The 18,962-nt window shown below is 41.1% G+C and overlaps 1 protein-coding gene across 2 annotated transcripts in view; it reads right to left on the bottom strand.

Annotated features, from left to right (window-relative positions):
* Positions 1-206: 206 nt before the first annotated feature.
* cdh11 (cadherin 11, type 2, OB-cadherin (osteoblast)) overlaps positions 207-18,962 on the bottom strand; it is a 79,368-nt gene continuing 60,612 nt past the window's right edge. For both annotated transcript variants that reach the window (XM_041049162.1, XM_041049163.1), the window contains exons 8-16: positions 15,429-15,616; positions 9,658-9,771; positions 9,305-9,444; positions 8,744-8,880; positions 6,429-6,550; positions 6,196-6,313; positions 4,231-4,482; positions 3,202-3,353; positions 207-2,832 (exon numbers count right to left, since the gene is read on the bottom strand). In XM_041049162.1, the coding sequence (XP_040905096.1) occupies positions 2,467-2,832; positions 3,202-3,353; positions 4,231-4,482; positions 6,196-6,313; positions 6,429-6,550; positions 8,744-8,880; positions 9,305-9,444; positions 9,658-9,771; positions 15,429-15,616 (1,589 nt within the window). In that variant the 3' untranslated portion in view covers positions 207-2,466. The remainder of the gene's footprint in view (positions 2,833-3,201; positions 3,354-4,230; positions 4,483-6,195; positions 6,314-6,428; positions 6,551-8,743; positions 8,881-9,304; positions 9,445-9,657; positions 9,772-15,428; positions 15,617-18,962) is intronic.

Below are 18,962 nucleotides of genomic sequence, written 5' to 3'. Positions count from 1 at the left end.
AAGGATTTCGTCATGTTTATTTTTTCTATGATTTCCTTTACTTACCAAACAGTCCCATATGTAAGATGACTGGAGCAAAGTCAGATTTAAATAGTTGTGTAGAAAGAAAACTAGCACTAATGTAGGATAGGTTATCCTTTCAGCAGAAATGTTCACAATGTAATGACCAAAGTTAACACAAAGTTTACTCCACACACAGTTCAATATCATTTTATAAAAAGAGCATTTATTTCAAAGTTTTTTTTTTTTTTTTTTCGCTTCGGAGATTGAAGCACATAGTAAAGCAACAGTACAATGTTCAGAAAATATAAGTGTGATGCTGTAACATTTTTTTAGTCTTATCTTCTTAACATGTTTTTTGTTGTAATACTGGAATATTCTGCATGTATACTAAAATAAGAACTTTTAAAATTGTACAAATCGGTACCATAAAACTTGACAGAGAATAAAAACGAGGCGTTCTCTCACTGCAACAAACACAGATTGCTAGTTTTCCTCTTGAACAGGGAGAAAGAACGACAAAACGCCAAATAGTTAAAATTAAAAAAAAGAAAAGAAAAAAACAAAATGAGAGGTTGTATTCACACAGGCATAAATCAAAGCTGATATTTAACTTTTGGCAGTAACATTCTTACAGCTGTCCACAACTGAAAGTGGAATACCACGTAGTCTCCTCATGTTGAGACAACCGTAGGAACTTCAAATCTGAACAGCAAAAAGTTAAACATGAATTTGTTCCTGTGTCGCTGCAGCCAAAGAAAGAACAATTATTGTCATAATAATGATAATAATAATAATAAAAAACAACAATAATAATCATAATAATATAATAACATTAAAAAAGAGATTGAACAAGAACCTACACGCTTAAAAAGGATGTCCTGGTTTCAGCTTCTTTGTATATGTGGCTCAGAAAATGCACCTTGTGTTATTTTCCAATGTGCACATTTTATGTTTAAATAGCAACATGTGTTGATACAACAGATGTTGCTGCCAACATAGCTGGTGTTGGGAAAAACACACAATGCACATTTTCTCATACTACATTTACCGTGCTGGCAGAAACAGTACATTCTGTTTTAAGAGTGCACGAGGCGCAAGTTGGATCCTCAAAGTGATTTATCACGTCTGCACATTGCTCTGTACATACCTAACATGGAGAATAGTTTGCTTTCTGAATATACGTATCAAGTTACAAAAAGAAACGAAAAGAGAAAAAAAGAGAATGCACTGCGTTGCAAGAGTGTCCATTAAGTTTAAGGCGATTTTTAGAGCTCACAGGTTTTTACTCATTGTGATTGATCATCATTGGTGGACTCCGAATGAGGAAGTGATCATTCATTGGTGGACTTGGTATGGGAAGTGATTGTTGATGGGAGGAATGGGGACACAGGGGTGTGGACTGGGACGGGGGTCGTCACGTCTTCTCTGCAGTGAAGAATGAAAACAAAGAATCATCCACAGTTTTAAAATTGAATCCATGTTTAGTTTGTCTCCTCTTGGGAGTACAAAAAAAACCAAAGGTATTTGAGCAGCGTTTTCACAGATGCTCAATCCTCGTGTGTTCGTTTGTCTGTGTGTAGCTACTGAAGCTAGCGGTCTCTATCGTTACTTTTGTTGTGTTCACCCCTGGAGTTGTTGTTTATTTATTATAAGGCCACCATACTGTGAAGATGCTGTGAGCATCGTCACAGTATCAACAACCCAGAGTCTGTCACGCCATCTACACCACAGTACCTGCCAAATCCTGCACACACAAATTTGGTAAAAACAAAAAAAAAGAAAGCATTTTGTTTCAACTGTTGGACCCTAATGACACTTTACGTACATAAAACCAGACAGTTGCTGGACCCCTTACTAACTTCTTTCTTTTAATTTGCCTCTCTCTCTCTTTCTTCCTCTCTTTCTAGTGTGTTTTTACATACACCAGAAAGAGAGCTGCTATGGAACCTATTAAAACCTCTCAGGAACCTGATAAAGGAATAAAATCTCTCTCAGGATCCACTGAGGAAGTAGGTGAATCCAGTCCACAAAAGTATATAGAACCTCTAATAAACTAAACAGTTTGCTATAAGCAAGTCATTTTGATCATACAGCAACATTTTTTCCCCAGCAATTTACTTCCAAACAGACAAATGGTGACATAACAAATCTCCCCAGCTCTACGATGCTCAAGTCTGTAGAAATGTAGAGGGAAGGAGATATAGGAGGGAAAGGAGAGATCTGGGAGAAACTGGGAGCGGTTTGAGTCCAAGCATTCATTATGTGTTCATTAACAAATCGTCTTGGAGGACCAGGGAGGCGCCAGGGAATGAAGAGCTGTTAACTTTCGTTGACAAATTGGCATGAACTGATCAGTTGGTAGTTGGTAACAATTGGTAACTGGGGAGCGTTAACCCCCAGTTAACAAATCCTCGTGGAATCAATAAATCAGAAATCTGGGGCGTCCACTCAGTGAGACCACTGTTAAGAGTCTTCACCATCATCAGCATCATTAATGGAGCAGTCTTTGGTCCCGTACAAATCGGCCAGCTTCTTAAACCTCGGCCCCCAACTCTGCAGATAGTCATAATCCAAGTCAGACTCTGTTGTGACAGACTCGAGGGAGCTCAATGAGCCAGCCAACGATCCTCTGCCTTCATAGCCGTAGATCTGAATGGAGTCGTAGGGAGGTGCGGTCGGGTCGCTGTCGGCCTCTGCAATTCGAGTCTTGATGAAGTCATCAACATCGACACTGTTGGCTGCAGGACGGCCAATACCGGGCCTCATGGGATACTGAAGCTCTGGTTTGATGTCCTTCCTTGGCAGGAAACCATTGGCACCATCTGGGTTCTGAACAGTTAGAAAGAGAGCACAATGCTTTAAAATCCAACAGACAGATAAAGGTATAAAGAGCGTTTTAAAAGTTGTAAAGACTGAGAAAGAGCTGAAGACAATTTGTATTTATTTGTAGGTGGAGTTCATCCATCATTAACAAATACAAAAAATAATTTGAACAAAATTTAAATAGATTTGTAGTTTGATTTTATAAGCATTTTACTGTCAGCAGAGACTGACAGATACAAATGGCATTGGACCTGCCTGTAATGAAGTAGAGTCATTCTTTACCTACTTGTATTGTACCTATTATCTCCTTCAACAAAAGCATAAAAACATTTAAAAGTACTAGGATGTTTGTTGCCACCCTCCCCCTCTTCATACCTGCAGTGTAGCGATGTCGAAAGCCTCGGTGTCCTCCTCACCACCTCCCTCGTCATCATAGGTGATAATATTCTCCCTGATGTCCTCCTCCTCAAACACTATCAGTGGCTCCTTCTTCTGACGCCTCAGTGCAACAAACAACACCACTATTGCTGCCAAAAGAGAAACAGACTATTTAAGAATTGTTCTTTATTTAGTGATTACATAACAATCCCCTCACAATCTTTGTGAAAAAGTGGAAAAGCGAGCTTTAGATTATTAGTATGCACTGTGGGAGATAGTCTAATCAAATCTTAGACAATGAATTATCATATTGTGCGATACACACATGCTATTTTAATTGCAGTTGGTTATCAACATGTCAGCTTCTAAAAAGTTGTGAAATACTGGAATACTGGATAAAATGTGGTGTAAACTCGTACTGTGAGGACAGTAAGCAAGTACATTAGAGTACATGAAAGAATGGAAGACTGATAACTGCAATGTGGGTTACGCAGTGGGCTGAGGAAGAAAACTAAAGTTGGAGACACAATTGAAGACTTTCGAAACAAGTTGTTCACATTTTCACACTAACACACACAGTTACGAAAAACAAAAAACAAGCAAACTGCAAAAGCATTGTTGTTTCTCAGACAATGTGCCCACACTGAAAAGTAATGCAAGGCTGGGGTATGAGATAACTGCCATATGCCATAACTGCTGAGACACGTGACTCCAGGACCATTAATCTTAAGAACAGCTCAAACGATGCTGTACAGTTCAGATGAGGACTTGGAGGTGGGTAGCCTGACTCGGCCCCCCACGTCTCACCTCAGTGTAAATATGAGACGTGTTTAGTGGTGTTGCAACACTGAGTTGACAGACTTGACTAAAAGACTCATTCTGTAAACATACTTCATGATAGTCTTGATCAGGCAGTAAATTGAAATTTCGTGTCTCAACAAGGAAGTCTAACGCAAGTCAGTAATCGTTTATGGCGTTCCTGACCTAAGAAATCTGAGATTTTAAGCAAAATTTTTAGCTTCTTACCCAGCAGAATAACAATACAGGCCAGTATAGCTACCAGTGCCCCGGTGCTGAGACCAGCAGATAGGATGTAGGGCTCCACGTTGCAGGAGATGATGGTGTCTGTGCTGTCACAGGAACACACTCTGATGGTCAAGGTGTTGGTGCTGCTCATAGAGGGGAAGCCGTTGTCGTTTATTTCAATGGGAAGGTAGTAAACACCCTGGGTCAGACGGCTGAATCCTTTGCGGAGCACATAAATACTGGCTGTGCTGTCTGTGGAGACAGATAGAAGCAGAAAAGTACTCTCTTAAAACTACAAAAGAATAGTGAAATATAAAAGTAAGTCAGTGCATGCTGCAGCAGCTTGGACTTCATCACATACTCTCACATACATGTGCAAAAACACACACATATTACACTTTTTCCTTGTTTGCTCTCTCAGGAACTTGCACACTTCTAGGCAGATTTTCGTTTTTTTATCATTGTACACACACACACACACACACACACACACACATACACACACACAGTGTCAACCAGGCACACACACAGACACATATATTGTTCACACACTAGAGCAAATGAGGTGTGACTTTGGTGGAATTAAATTTAATAAAATAACTTTAATAGTGGGTCAGTGCATCAGTTGAGGAGGAAGTGTAATCAGAAGCCATTGTTACTGCTGTTATGAGGCATTTCACAAGCTTCATCGCCAAGCAAACTGTATTTAACAATTAAATTAAAAATACATTTCAGAGCAAAACAAGCGAAACATAAACGCTATATATGTTACTGTACTGAACAAGGTACTTGGAGCAATGTAGGGAAAATTTATACAGCAAATTATATTAAATGTACACACATTTACTCTTGGAAATAAACAAAAAAGAAACCTCAGAGGAGCTCACTAAAACTTTTTAAAAAGAGAGTGAAGGTAGACCCCAGCCCTCTCTGTTACTGATGTCACTGTCATCTGTTGCCATCAGCCTCCTGCCAACAGTGGTGTGTGTGTGTGCATGTTTGCATATGTGTGTGGATGTGAGGCATCTGAGAGTATTTGGACAGATGGAAAGAGTGACTCCCCTTCACTGAAGCAATGACTTCGCTGCTGGGCTCGAGGTCAAGCCGACAAACTAGGGACATTCTGAATTCGTGGATTAAAAGACTCACTGCTGGATATGCTGCAGGACTAAGCCTTTGGGACTGAGACTCCTGATAATGGAGATCCTTTCCTAGAGTTGTGTCTCAAAATAAACTGAACTGGACTAACAGGACCTTGCTTTTCTCTCAATCTGCTGCTAAAGAGGACCTTTACATATTAAATAGGAACGTCTTGCACAAGATTACTAAATGAGAGAAAGGACACTGTGTGGAGGACAGAGTAAAAGTTGGCAGATGATTGTTGGCCAGTGTCTAAGGTGCTTTATAAACCCCCTCCTGAACAAAAGCTCAGGTGACCTGCAGTGGAGGATCTGACAGGAAGCACAGACGGACATAGTGAGACTGTGACTGTATTTGGTTTTTACGTTCTTTTCCCTTTTAAAAAACATAGACAAGTTTTTTTTTTTAATGTTGATGATAAAATATTCTATCTCTCTCACTTTCTCTAATTTCCTTTCTTTTACTCTCTCTCCCAGTTCTCACAAAACTTAATTCAATCAGTTACCCCCCTAAGATATATGTACAGACGGACAGAGACTCCACCGCAATTAATACAGCCCGCAGGACATGTGTGCATTGGTGTGTGTGTGTGTGTGAGAGAGAGAGAGACAGATTCAGAGCACCTGCTGCTTTCTACAAGGTACTGTAAGCCTCCATCTGGTTATGCTTTGATCTAATCTGAGTGAAGAGGGGGAGGGAGAGAGACCACAGATGAAGAAACGTGAAGATTGGCTGCTAGGAAAGGCTAGAAACAGAAAGTAAGAAAGAAGCGAAAAGGAACAACAGAAGTGGTAGAGATGAAAAAAAAAAAGAAAGGTCGCTTACCTCGGTTGTCTTTGAGGGAGAAGTTGTGGTTGTGGGCGACTTCTGGAGCGAGGCTGAATGTGAAGTGTTGTCTGTGAGCCATCTCATCTTTGTCCACTGCACTCACTGTTTCAATGACCTAAACCATCACCAATCAGAGAGGAAGACATCAGTTTTAATCCTCCAAAACACACACACACACACACACGCACGCACACACACACACGCACACACACACACACACACACACGTACCTTCCCTGGCGTGACCATTTCACACATGAGGACTTCGTTGTTGGTAGCGAACTCTGGGGAGTTGTCGTTCACATCCTTCACTTTGATGTTAACACGCACTTTGGTGTCTTGGTGGTGGCCTCCTTCACATTAAAACACACGCACAAACACAGACACACATACAGAGTATAAGACACTAAAGCACACAACAATTCAAAGAAGTATCAAAGTCATTAAAGACTAAATGTCACTGGTTGTTGAATGCGTGTCTGTGATTCCTTCTGTGTCCTTATTCGAATCCTTGTTTGTCATTGGCTGGACACAGAGCTCACTGCATATAGTCAGCCACTGAACCAGCTGTTTTGATTTTGATTTGCAAAATTACAGACATGTGTTTGTTAGACATCTGAAAATCCAGTCAGGCGTTCTGCCACTCAGCTAGCCTGCTTTTACCAAAAACCATTTTGATATGCAAAAGTTTTGACCGCTGGAGGTTAAAATGGGGAAAAAAAGAAAAGAAAAACAAATGGTGTGAATCAGACAGATTGACGCCTTAACAGCCAAAATAGGCACTTACAGCAAACTTGAAATCCTGATTCATTCAGAGTATTAACTAAGACTGAGAACAGTGCATTTTTGTTACTATCCAGTGATCTCAAAGAAAAAAAAAAACACTGCTACTCTGCCTTGCATATTTGCAATTCTAGTCGGTATGATTTTTCCACTACCCTGTCATTACTAGTCATTTATTTAGCTTCCCAGGGCCTGTCAGCGGTTAGTGTAGCCTTCAATGGTCCTAGCTTTGTGGGCGGCGAGCCTGTTTCCATCTGGCAGTCTGGCGTCTAGCACGCCATAGGGAAACCACGCGGCGCTCTGCTAGTTTGAGCCCCAACCACAGAATACCAGGGTGGGGCCGCTGTGGCTCTCTGGCTGCAGGGTTTGTGGGGCTGAAGCTGGGGAGAGAAAGCTCTGGAGGGCCTGTGGGTCAACTGGCATTCCCCTCTTTTATCCCCTCAGTCTCTCTGTGTAGTTAGCAAGAGTGTTTGTGGTGGTGATGGGCAGTTAAAAGCTACAGTGGTGCCTCAGCTGTAGTTTTTCGCTTCTCTTTCACTGCATCAAGGTTTAGATAACTGCTTTTTTTGTGTTTCTGAGCAACCAAACTTCTGTGCTGTAACAACCTCACTCAGTAATAAACAGTTAAATTAAAGCACAGTTGAACTCTGTTTAAGTCAGAATCATAATGGTGCCTCAACAGCTGCTTGTACTTAGACTTCAGATTTTCTTTCATTTTGTTAGATATTTTTGTCTGCGTCTTCCTGCCTGGCCACCTCTTCACCTCTTTCTTTCTTTCTTTCTTTTTTTTTTTTTTTGGTGCGTTGAGTTACCAAAACTAGCATAAAAAAATGCCAATTAAATCGCAGTCGTCACAGATTTGTCCAGAATATATCAGCACAGTCTCAGATAACTTGCACATCTATCAGTAGCCAAGTAAACACAGCAGATCTGTTTCACATGGAAATAACTCAAGATGCCACATGGACAACCTGCACATGAATGCAACACAGTCAAATGCACTGTCTTTAAACACCACACACCGAACACTAACCGGGGTAACAGCTGGATCCACTCAACAAAAATAATACCACCAAGCATTTACTGTATAGCAATCTGCATAAAGCCAATCCCTTCTGGCTGGAGCTGAATATATAATTAGTTTACAGAGATTTAGGCTGTTCTTCACTGACATTCATAGCAAAAATGCTAACTTTAGTTTTACCCAGAGGGGGGGTGTGGTGGGGGGGGGGGGGGGGGGGGGATAAAGACAGCAGCTTGAATCCACTTAAAGTCTGTACATAAGATGTCATGGAGTGTATCCAGCTCTGCAGAATTGACAAGTTGGGCTCCGGATGCCAACAAATGTACAGCCTGGTGGCTTTCTGGGAATTTTCCATCTGTTTGTTCCATCTTTGACTTTGTCTCACCATCCTTTATCAGATTGTTTCAGTAGCACAGATCACACAACAGCCAAGATCAAATACAGACAGACTGTAGCTCTTCAACTCACAGCTCTCCTGGAATGGCTGAAATATCAGTAAATTAGCACTGACAGCCTCATAGCCATTGTGTCACTTCACATTCAAGCACAATGGGTATGAGTGTGGAAAGAGAGCAGTAATGATTCCAAACACTATTTTAGCCCATAACAGGATAAAAAACAAAAGTAGGGTTGTGTTTGTGTGTGTGTTTTCTTTTTTTGTAACTTAAATTTGAGATTAAGAAAGAAGTAGGGAGAGACCCACATGCCCATACATTTGTGTATGAGGATGCATACATACCTATCTCTGTAGCTGACACAGATATGTTATGCCAGGGCTGTGCTTCTCTGTCCAGCGGCCTTGTTGTGGTAATCATACCGTCTTCTGCATTTATGCTGAAGAACTGCTCGACATCTGTGTACCGAGGTATCATGTACCTACACGGAGAATTAACACGTTTACGTAACAGTGCTATTACACATTAGATTAAGAAATTTGTTAAAAAAAATTAAATTGCTGAAAATTGAATTGGAATCATGACACATTAATTGGTTGTATTTTAAGTTAAACTTTGTTCCAAGACCCAGTGACTGTGTTTTAGTTGGCTTTTATAAGATGTGGCTGGCTGTACTTTTGGAGTCCTGTTCTGCATTCCCATTTTAAAATGTCTTTATGTGTAATCTGTGTTAGAATATGAGTGTAAAGCCAAGTCTGCCTGAGTCACATTGTTTGTTCAGTGTAGCTGAAGGAACACTATTCAATAGTTATTTTTTGGCTGTGTTCCATGAGGGTTAGCACTAGTGTGGAAATTCAAATTCTCTTACTATTACAAGTCTGAGTCTGTGTGTGTGTGTGTGTTACCTGACAGGATTGTTTGCAACATCAGTGTCCTTGGCGTGGACTCGTCCCACCAGGGTGCCTTCAGGCGCATTCTCTTCTACCTCAAAAGTGTAACTTGGAGCTACAAACACAGGAGGCTCATCTGCATCCTCCACTGATATCTGCACACGTAAACATATGCACAAATAATACACGCAGGATTATTAAGACATCCCTGTAACATTTGACTTGTCACACACATAAACAGAGACAAGCTGTGTTTATTTCGCTGCCATAAATGCATATAATCAAACACATGCTTTTCTTTTCACAATGACACGAGCACTGGCTTGTGTAAACTGGCAGAACGTTGCAAACATATTTTACATATGTACCTTTATTGTGGCTTCGTCCTTATAAGGCCCCCAAGCGAGGAACTGAGGATCAACATGAGGATTGGATCCCTCCACCTTCAAAGTGTACGACCTTTTAGTTTCATAGTCCACCGGCTGAGAAAGAGAGAGAGAGAGAAAGAGAGAGAGAGTATACAATTCACTTAATCAGTTCATCTCAAATCGAAATCCATCCCTGTTTGGTCAAATATTAATTATAAAAACACACACAATATAATGTCTTTCTGCTGTGTAATGGAATGTGACTGCTGAAGAAAATGCACTATTAATCCACTGCAGAGGTTTTGTTGACTTTGTGAAATGCAGTGAGTGACCAGTGCTGTATCCTTGTCTTCTGATAGGGGGAGCTGTGGCTACATGAATGAAAACAGGGATGTTATCAGTTGCATTGACAGCATCAGTCCAACTTCTATTACCTTTGCTACCGACCAACAAAACCAGGAGTACACCCCCAAAAAAACGACTTTAATTTCTAGATAGTGTGTATTGCATGATATTACATGATATGAAATGGGACCAGAATGCATAATTTGGGTGTTTCTGTTTGGCTATTGTCATCATCAGATGAAAACAGAACTTGTCTGTTTTTAATGAGCCAGAATTAGGTGTGGGAGTTTGGGACACCGCGTGATAAAGGGGAGTAGAGAGCGCTTTGCGTCACAAGGTGGTGACTTTTAAGTCCCTGATCCTAAGAACAACAGTCACACTGGCCTTTTCTTTTCTTTTTTGTATATGGATTCTAATTCCTTACAAATCCCTGGCATGGATTTTCAGTATCATAGAGTAAAACCATGAGATTCAATTCACTAATCTTGAACTGAGCTATTCACTTATTTTATATTTGGAGAAAACCCTTTGACTTGTAATAGCCTTGATATTGAATTGACTTGAGTGTTTGCTTTGAAATACGCTGCTAAGTGCAAAAACCGGAAATACCACGTTTCCTTCGTATTACATTTACATTCAGTCAAAACAAAGTGGCACAGCAATTACAAAGAGATGACCCTCAACCAAATAGTCTCAGCTTGGTGGTGTATTATGAATCTTCTCTTTTCTGGACTTCTTTTCTTATGGGCTGAGTGTATCGTGCTGCAGGGATAACTTTTAAGTCAACAAAGGTGTTTGGCAGCCATTGTAGAACAGCTGTAATCCCCACGAGATGGACTTATGAGGACTTGTGCATTGCCAACAGCACCTGGCTGCCACTTGTGCTCATCGGCCGCCATAATCACAGTAAACAACACTCTTTTGGGTATCATTGCTGTATTATTAACCCAGATAATAACCACTTTCCCCCACCACTATTTTTCTAGCTGGTATAGAGATGTTGAACTGGCAAAATCCCAGGAGCAAGCTTAATCTTTTCATCTCCAGGCTACCATCACTTAATGAAATCCCAGTGGGAGGAGAGACGGCTCATAAGCCTTGTGTGAAGTGTTCTAAAAGCAGCGTGAAACTACTACAGATTTATGAGGTTGACACAAGATTTACCAGGTGTTACCAGTGATTAAGATGGTCACTGAGACTACCAATACCAAATATTACGGACGGGGGCTGATGGTGGATGTGATTTTGCATGATAAAAATGTTTCATTGAAGGTAGGGCTGTCACAGTGAAGAAATTTCCCCTGTGGTGATTTAGAGTGGTTCAACAGCGCATGTGTGGTGTCAGAACCATTTAAATTACTTAATTTATCCTGATTTTAGTGCTCTATAAATAAGCTTTATTTTAAGTCTTTTATAAGGTATAGTGTTGCTTTTTAGATGACACAGTTTTAGAGCAAGCGTCGATGTTTTCACAGGTGCCATAAGGCAAAGCACCACATCACGCACAGCGTTTAGATCGCTATCTTTGCGGGTGGTTTTGTTTCTGAAGAATGCATTTGTCTGACAGTGTTTTAAAGGAAGTCCCTCAATAAATCTGATAAAGAAATCTTAAACTATCAGACAAGTGCTTTTGCAGTCATTGACAACTGGGGGCAACCTAAGGGGATTAATATTCAATACACATGCAATAAAGTGTTAAACAAGAAGTGCCTGGCCTCATGAAGAACAGAAGAAAACATGAACATAGCAGTTGCGGCGGTAGCCGGTAGGTTGCCCTGCTGTTGGCTTGTCAATAGTATGGGACTGCAATATTGCAGTAATTGTGACAGCCCTAATTGGAGGTGGGCAACCCTGCTTATTTTCCATAAAAGATTCTGAACCCAATAATTACAGCAGTGAAAGGGTAAAGACCAAGATGGGGGCCAGAATATTATATCACAGTTTGCTTCTGCTGGATGCCAGTTTCCATCGTCTGCAGGTTCTGAAAACATCTTGCAGGAGCTTTTTAATTTATCAGATTCAGTTTTCAATCAAATGACTCAATGCTACAGTGACGTTTCCTCTCTCAATGGATTGTTCCACTCTCATTCAGCCACAGCAGCATCAGAGCGGGTGGTGTCAGTGCAGGCGTTTCACGTGTTGATGACAGGTACAATGCTAATAGGATAGATGTGACCCAGTTCTTTCAGTTTCCCTTTTTCGTTACGCTCCCTCTGTCTCTGGGTCTCTCTCTCTCTCTCTCCCCCTCCATCTCTCAGTCTATAGATCTACTCTGTTCATTCTCTCCCTCTTTGTGTAATCAGTGTGAGATAATAATATTCACAATAATGCCTTACCCCTTCCTCCCTCCCTCCCTCTCTCTCTCACACACACACACACACACACACACACACACACACACACACAGCTCCTTAATATTCTGTGGACTGCTTTCGTCAGGACACAGTTGAAAGAGAATAGCTGATTAAAGCTCATCCCTGTATGTGTGTGTGCGTGCGTGTCCGTGTGCGTGCTTGAGTGTGTGTTTGTGAGAAGGAGAGCGAGAGAATAGAGATTAGAGGAGGCTACTCTCGATGATGATTTGAAAGTGTGTTTAGGTGAGTCCGTATGTGTGTGTGTGTGTGTGTGTGTATGTGTGTATGTATATGTAGTGCATGTTTGGCTTTTGTGTGGCACTGCCTTCAGGGGGCAAAAGGTGTTGATTTCCCCAGAGAGGCATTAAGACACAATAATCACATACACACGCAGACACATGCACAGACACACATCTGAGAAGAGATGCTGTAATCAGATTGAGTGGAGCCAAAGTGGGGTTGCATGCTGTCAGCATGTCTTATTGTCTGCGCACACACACTTCAAATCAGCATCAGACTATTAAGTTATTATTCCAAGAGACGCAGGGATCTGTGATGAAGGATTATTATGTGATAGCTCCTGGTATCAATCAGTGGCCTTACACACATGAACACACACACACACACACACACACACGTCTTCAAATCAGCATCAAATTATACTTCCTTATGACTTCACACTGTGAAAAAGTTATTTCAAGTTCATTAAAGTGAATTAATAATGAAAGATCAATTGATTTCACTGAATTGAGAAACTTGAGATTCTTGAGATTTTACAGTTCATCTCTTACTGTCACTGGTTTTCAGAGAGACTAAAGTGGAACTGAAAGTCAGGATGTATATATGACTTCATCTAGCAGTGCTTGCATGTATTCAGGTGTGTGTATGTGTGTGTGTGTGTGTGTGTGTGTGTGTGTGTGTGTGTGTGTGTGTGTGTGTGTGTGTGTGTGTGTGTGTGCCAGACTGTTTTCACAATGAGGTCACAGTCCTGGCTAGTTTTAGCTATATTGAGTTGAGCATAAGATGTTTACACAGACATTTAACATTTCTCAAGCACAGTTTTCTGCCTGTAACTGGGGTACAGCGTGCACACACACTTGAGTATAACCAGTTTCTCTCATTACTTTGATTGAGTTGTTGTGTTTTACTCAAAAGTGCATTTAGTCAGTGGATTCTAAGGTCTTTGAAGGATCCTCCTTAAAAACCTACACATTTTAACAGTTGTGTGCTTTTTTTGGGTTTGTTTTTACACAGGGACGTGGGAAATACGGAAAGTGGGGCCAATTTGTATTTCAATTCTTCTTTAGATCTGATTAAATTCCCCCAGATTTCCACCTGAGAGCTGGCCAGCAAAACCACGTAGTTTTCAGTTGTTGGATGATGCCTAATCTAAGTGCCTTGCTCCAGGGCTCACAAACTGTAGTCGTCCAGAGAGGAGAGGGAGTGTTACTCATTATCATTCACTCATTTCCCTGCTGAGTCCCAGTGACACCAGTAGGAAGAGAGCCCCTAACTCTGGCACTTAATGCCATTCTCCAGTACCGAGCTCCAAAGGAATTGCTCATGCAGACTCTTGTGAGAAAAAGCATGAGTTGTATCGATTGATTCAGACGGAGATTTTCCCACCACATCACTAAAAACGAGCTGTAGGTTAAGGCCGGCTGCACTCCTGAGCAACGTCATTGCCGTCTGGACAGGAACTTGCAACTGCAACTTGCCACAAATGCCATCATACTTTTAAGCACATAATTACATATTTGAATGCCAAGTCTTTCACTGAAATGAGGATATGGTTTGGAAATTTGGGGGGAAAAAAAAGTGATCACCTCTGTGCAATTATGTGGGTTGAATGTCTGACAAGCCTAAAACACTTTTCCAAAATGTCCTCTTTTAATATCTAGGATAGCCAAAAAAAAAAAGAGCCTTCTCAAAGACTGATTTTGGTGTACATTTCATTCTTATCCCCCCCCCCCCCACACACACACACACAATGATAGCTCGACTATAAATGCTATTATTTTTTAACTGAGAGACTCAGAGGTCGGACGCCCCGGGAGGCAAAAGCAGGCTCCCACAGCTCACTGGAAGATTCAGCTCATAATCCTGACCTGCAGTCACACATACAACAGTGTGTGTGTGTGTGTGTGTCTGTGTGCGAGTGTGACACAGCGCCGTGTATGTTTGAGATGGAGGGGCTGACAGTGTATTGGAGAGAATAAGAGACTGAGTGTGTGTTTGCTTGCATTAGAGAGACACAGAGAGTGAGAGTGAGTGAGGGAAAGTAATTGTGTGTGCTGAGCTGGATCACTGAAAGCTGTAGTGTGTGCGTGCGTGCATGTACGTGTGCCCGTGTGGGTTACAGTCACAGTGCAGAAGATGAGCTCTCTGGCCTAGGGAAGCATGAAAGTTAATGCGCTATCATTCACACATACACACATGAAAGTCAGTGTTCCTATCAAACACAATAAGAAACTGTGAGAGTCGTCAGGGAAGGGAACACAGCAAAGCCTTTCTGGCGCTTTTACCCACTTTCCTTACTGCTCCATTTCCTTTTTTTTTTCTTTCTTTCTTACATTAACTCACAAACATGGACACAGACTTAAGTGTGGGCTGGCTGAGGCTCACACCAAACTGCTTTGTCCATAGAAAAAGTGCCTTCTCAACTACATTTCTGTGCTGGCAAACTGAAAAAAGTGGCAGATGACGCACGCATATTTTCCATAAGAGCTAGCTGTAGAAGCAGTCTCTATCAGCTAACAGTACTTTGGACCAGTGTTCTTTACCAGAAACCGGCAACTAATTGAATGTTCTCTATACTTTCGCTTTATAGTGAGTGACAGCTCTCTGTTTAGCTGTCCGGCACATAACTTTGCTGTTTTGGTCCATTCTTGCTAGTCTGGTTGCGTTGTTTTTGCCTGCAGCAGGTTACTATTTTTAATAAAAAAGCTCTAAAATCCCACTGCACACTACCTGTTCACCAAACCACATGATAGCATACTTTAAGTCAACGTTGTGTCAAATATTGGAGGATTAAGTTCATAGCTCTCTTTCTTTCTTTCTTTCTTTTCTTACCTTCTTCAGTTTAATAACAGCCTCTCTGGTCTCTGAGTCAGTGGTCAGTTCAAACATGCTCATTCCATCTCCGTCTATTAAGCGGTAGTTCACCAGGCCGTTGTCTCCAAGGTCAGGGTCTTTAGCCTTAAGACGGCCCACCTCCTCTCCTGGCACCTTATCCTCTATTACAGACATGGGGTACACACCTGGGAGAAAAATAAAGGCAGAAAATTTACTTTGTTAGCTGCTTGGTGATTTTTAGCGTCAAATTCTGGTCACAGCTTGCTTTGGTATTCAGCACTCTTCAGAGAGTGTTTAGAGAATTCCTGGCTGGCTGCCACTGTGTTTACTATGTGAGGCAGGGTCATTTTTGGAGGGCAGAGAGGGATTAACGTGAACTATACCATCTGTCTCGTATGGCCCAAAGGATATTAATATCCCCTATAGTGTCAGGTGTGTGTCTGAGGGAGTAGACACCTGGCTTGTAGAATGAGAACGGTAGGACCATATGTCTGCTCTCTCTCCTCTTTTATCCTTCTCCCTGTTTCATATACTCTTTCCACCCATCATCTCTCTCCTCACTAAACCTTTTCTCCTCACTTTCTTTCATCTCCCTTTTTATCTGTCCTCGTCTTTCCTCTGTCCGTCATACGATTTCTACTCTTTTTCCAAATCTGTCCTTTCTTTCGTACTTCCTCCTCCTGCGTCTTCTCCACAGCTCCACATTCTTGTCTGTCTATCCCCAGTCCCTCCCTCCACCATCCTCCCCTCCTCCTACTATGTGATGATTCAGGCATTTCAGGGTGGACTCATCATTTTATGGGTTGTACACCATTAGCATGTTTATCCTACTTGTCCAGGTGTAGCAATCCTGTGAATCATGAAATTCCTTTGGTCACGTGTTTTCTGAGCAAATACTAGTGGAAGAGGAGAGTGATTCACAGGACTCGATCCATCCAGCCCAAATCCCACCTGCCACCCTCAAGCCCTCTACTATTTTTCTAACATATGTGTATCGATCCTCACAAAATGCCTCCCCTCCATCTTTCCTCTTCATCTCTGTCCGTGCTTTTTAAACTCCTCTCCATATTGTTGGCTCCCTCCCCCGTCATCTTTCATTTGCGTCTCCCCTTTCCACTCCATCCTTCCAAATCTCACCATTCATCCTCACCTCTCCTCCCCATCTCCGCCCCATTTCTCTCATGCCTATCTTTCGTCTCCTGCTCCTCTTTCTCCCCGTCTCCTGCCTGCCTATTCTGGCTAAAAGCTCATTTCATCCCTGCCCTCCCTGTGCCCCTTTCCTCCCTCTCTTCTCCTGTCATTCTATTCTTGCTTTTCCTAAGTAGCTTAACTTCAATGGCTCCTGGCAGCTGAGTTAAACATTGTATGACAGAACACACAGGCAGGCTGGCACACCTGGCTACAGCCTTAAATGAAGCACAGCACATACAGGAAATGTACATTTACATTCAGGGAGCAGTGTGAAAGGAAATGTGAGTTTCAGTGAGGTCTTTGCTGAAAATATGCACTTGTTAATGTTCATACTTATTTTTTTTTTTAAAGAAAAAAGAAAAAGACATGTTTTAGTTTGTCAGTGATCAGTGTTTGTTTTCAGTCATATGTCTGATGTAAGTAAGTAAGTAAGTAAGTAAGTAAGTAAAGTAAGTGCACATAAATGTAGCTTATGTAATTACAGAAATTAGAACAGTAATGCCTTAAATTACTGTGTAATTTATTACTGCTACTGCGACATTTATGTGTTATCCTATAGACAGTATAGAATAAGCTTTTAATATTGAATGTGGTGAATGTATTGATAATTTAAAGTTAACTGGAGAGTTGTTTATTCATGGAGCTAATGTTTCTCTGTGATGTGTGTTACATATACTGTGGTGGGTGTGGACGTCAGCTCTGAGTCTGGTTTTGTGGTAAACAGCACTAAAGTGGTTCCTAAAGGAAACGTCTGCCAGTACTCCACTTTGATCACACAAAACATGTTTGAAGAGCATGTTTTTGTTGGAGGAAAAAAAAAAATTTGGTTAGACACATGCAGGCGTCGTCGTGACTACGCAGATGCCAAAAATATAATTTGCGTGTCCAAAAAAACTCTTCTACACTTGCTCGTTTTGGTGTTGATGTTCTCATGATTCAGGATGTGAAAGTCCCTGAACCTAAAAGCAGCAGGCATGAAGGGCTAATTTTCTAATTACAGCGAATCATGTCCACTTACTGTAAAGAGAAGTCTGAGGATGTGCCATTACTTTTGAATATTGAGATATTCTGTCGTTACTGTATACATTACTAACACACGAGTTGGCTGGGTTTTAACACATTTTCCTCACAGTATTATTAATATTTTTGTGTAAACTTGTCAAAACAAACTTCAAATAAAAGTTGGAAGATAAATTTATTTTTCCCCCAGTGACGCTGAAACATTTTTGAACGGTGATCATCTTTTCTGGCAATGCTAAGGAGTTTTTATCGATAGATCCTTGTTTGCTTTTTGGGGATGAAAATAGAGAGCTCTGTAACGGTGGTCATAAAAGACACTGGACGTAAATGTTCTATTTAAACAAAAGCTGGCACATATCAACAAAATATGTTTAACAGCTTTAAATGTCTTTTATGATCTGTTTTGTTCTACATTGTTAATGTTTAAACAAGAAGAGAGCAACAAGAGAGAGAGCTTGCCGTGAATGACTGTGGCTGACATATATTAACAGTATTTAATAAAAACATTTCTGTCATTTTAGTCTTAAGTCTAATAAAGACTAAAGTTGGGGGGGGGGGGGGGGGGGGGGGGCGTTGAAGAACAATCGCTTGTTGTTTGCCTTTGTTTTTCGAAGTTCTTGAAGATTTTTGTGGTGGTAAACGAAAGATGCTTGATAATGAGGTGAAAGGGAGAAAATTACGGGGACAGAACGTCTGTGAGGAACAGATACAGAGAGATCGAGCCTACGAGTGAAAGAAAGAAACACAACAGCTTGAATGGAAACTAAAAAGCTGCTGGAACACATGAGAAGGAGTCACGCTGTGCCGTATATCTTTATCTGTCTGTTTTTATCTTTTTCACGGTTTTTCTCTCTTTGAATCTGTTTTGTTTTTGTCTTTTTTTTTTCTGCCTCTTGCTTTGGCTCTGTTTTTCTTTTTTGACTTGCTTATCTCATTTCCCATTTTTTTCTCTCTCCTCTTTCTCACTCTGCCCAACTACTAAATAAGTAATCACTGTCCTCATTCACACCATCTGGGAGACTTTACTTGCAGGCGTTTGTACCGCTTCTACTGCTACTACTTTTTTTTTTTTTAAACAAGGGTACCTGCTACCACAACATATTGCTATTTGGTGTGTTGCCTCGTATCACAGATGTGAACTGCCAGTGATGCACAGATGATATTTAGACATAATGCAAGGAGGTACTTTGTTAACACTAAAGTCTGATAGTGTTTGGTTGTAAAACCTGATTTCTGTCACTGTGATCTTATTTTGAAAATATTTAACATGCACTTTGGAAATGGGAACAGAAGGATGGCCTGTGGATAGAGAACCCGTCA

This window comes from Toxotes jaculatrix, chromosome 11, assembly GCF_017976425.1.
Source record: "Toxotes jaculatrix isolate fToxJac2 chromosome 11, fToxJac2.pri, whole genome shotgun sequence".
In the NCBI taxonomy this organism is placed as follows: Eukaryota; Metazoa; Chordata; class Actinopteri; family Toxotidae; genus Toxotes; species Toxotes jaculatrix.
Note: the sequence above shows the minus strand (reverse complement) of the source record. Positions and strands in the feature narration are given on the sequence as shown.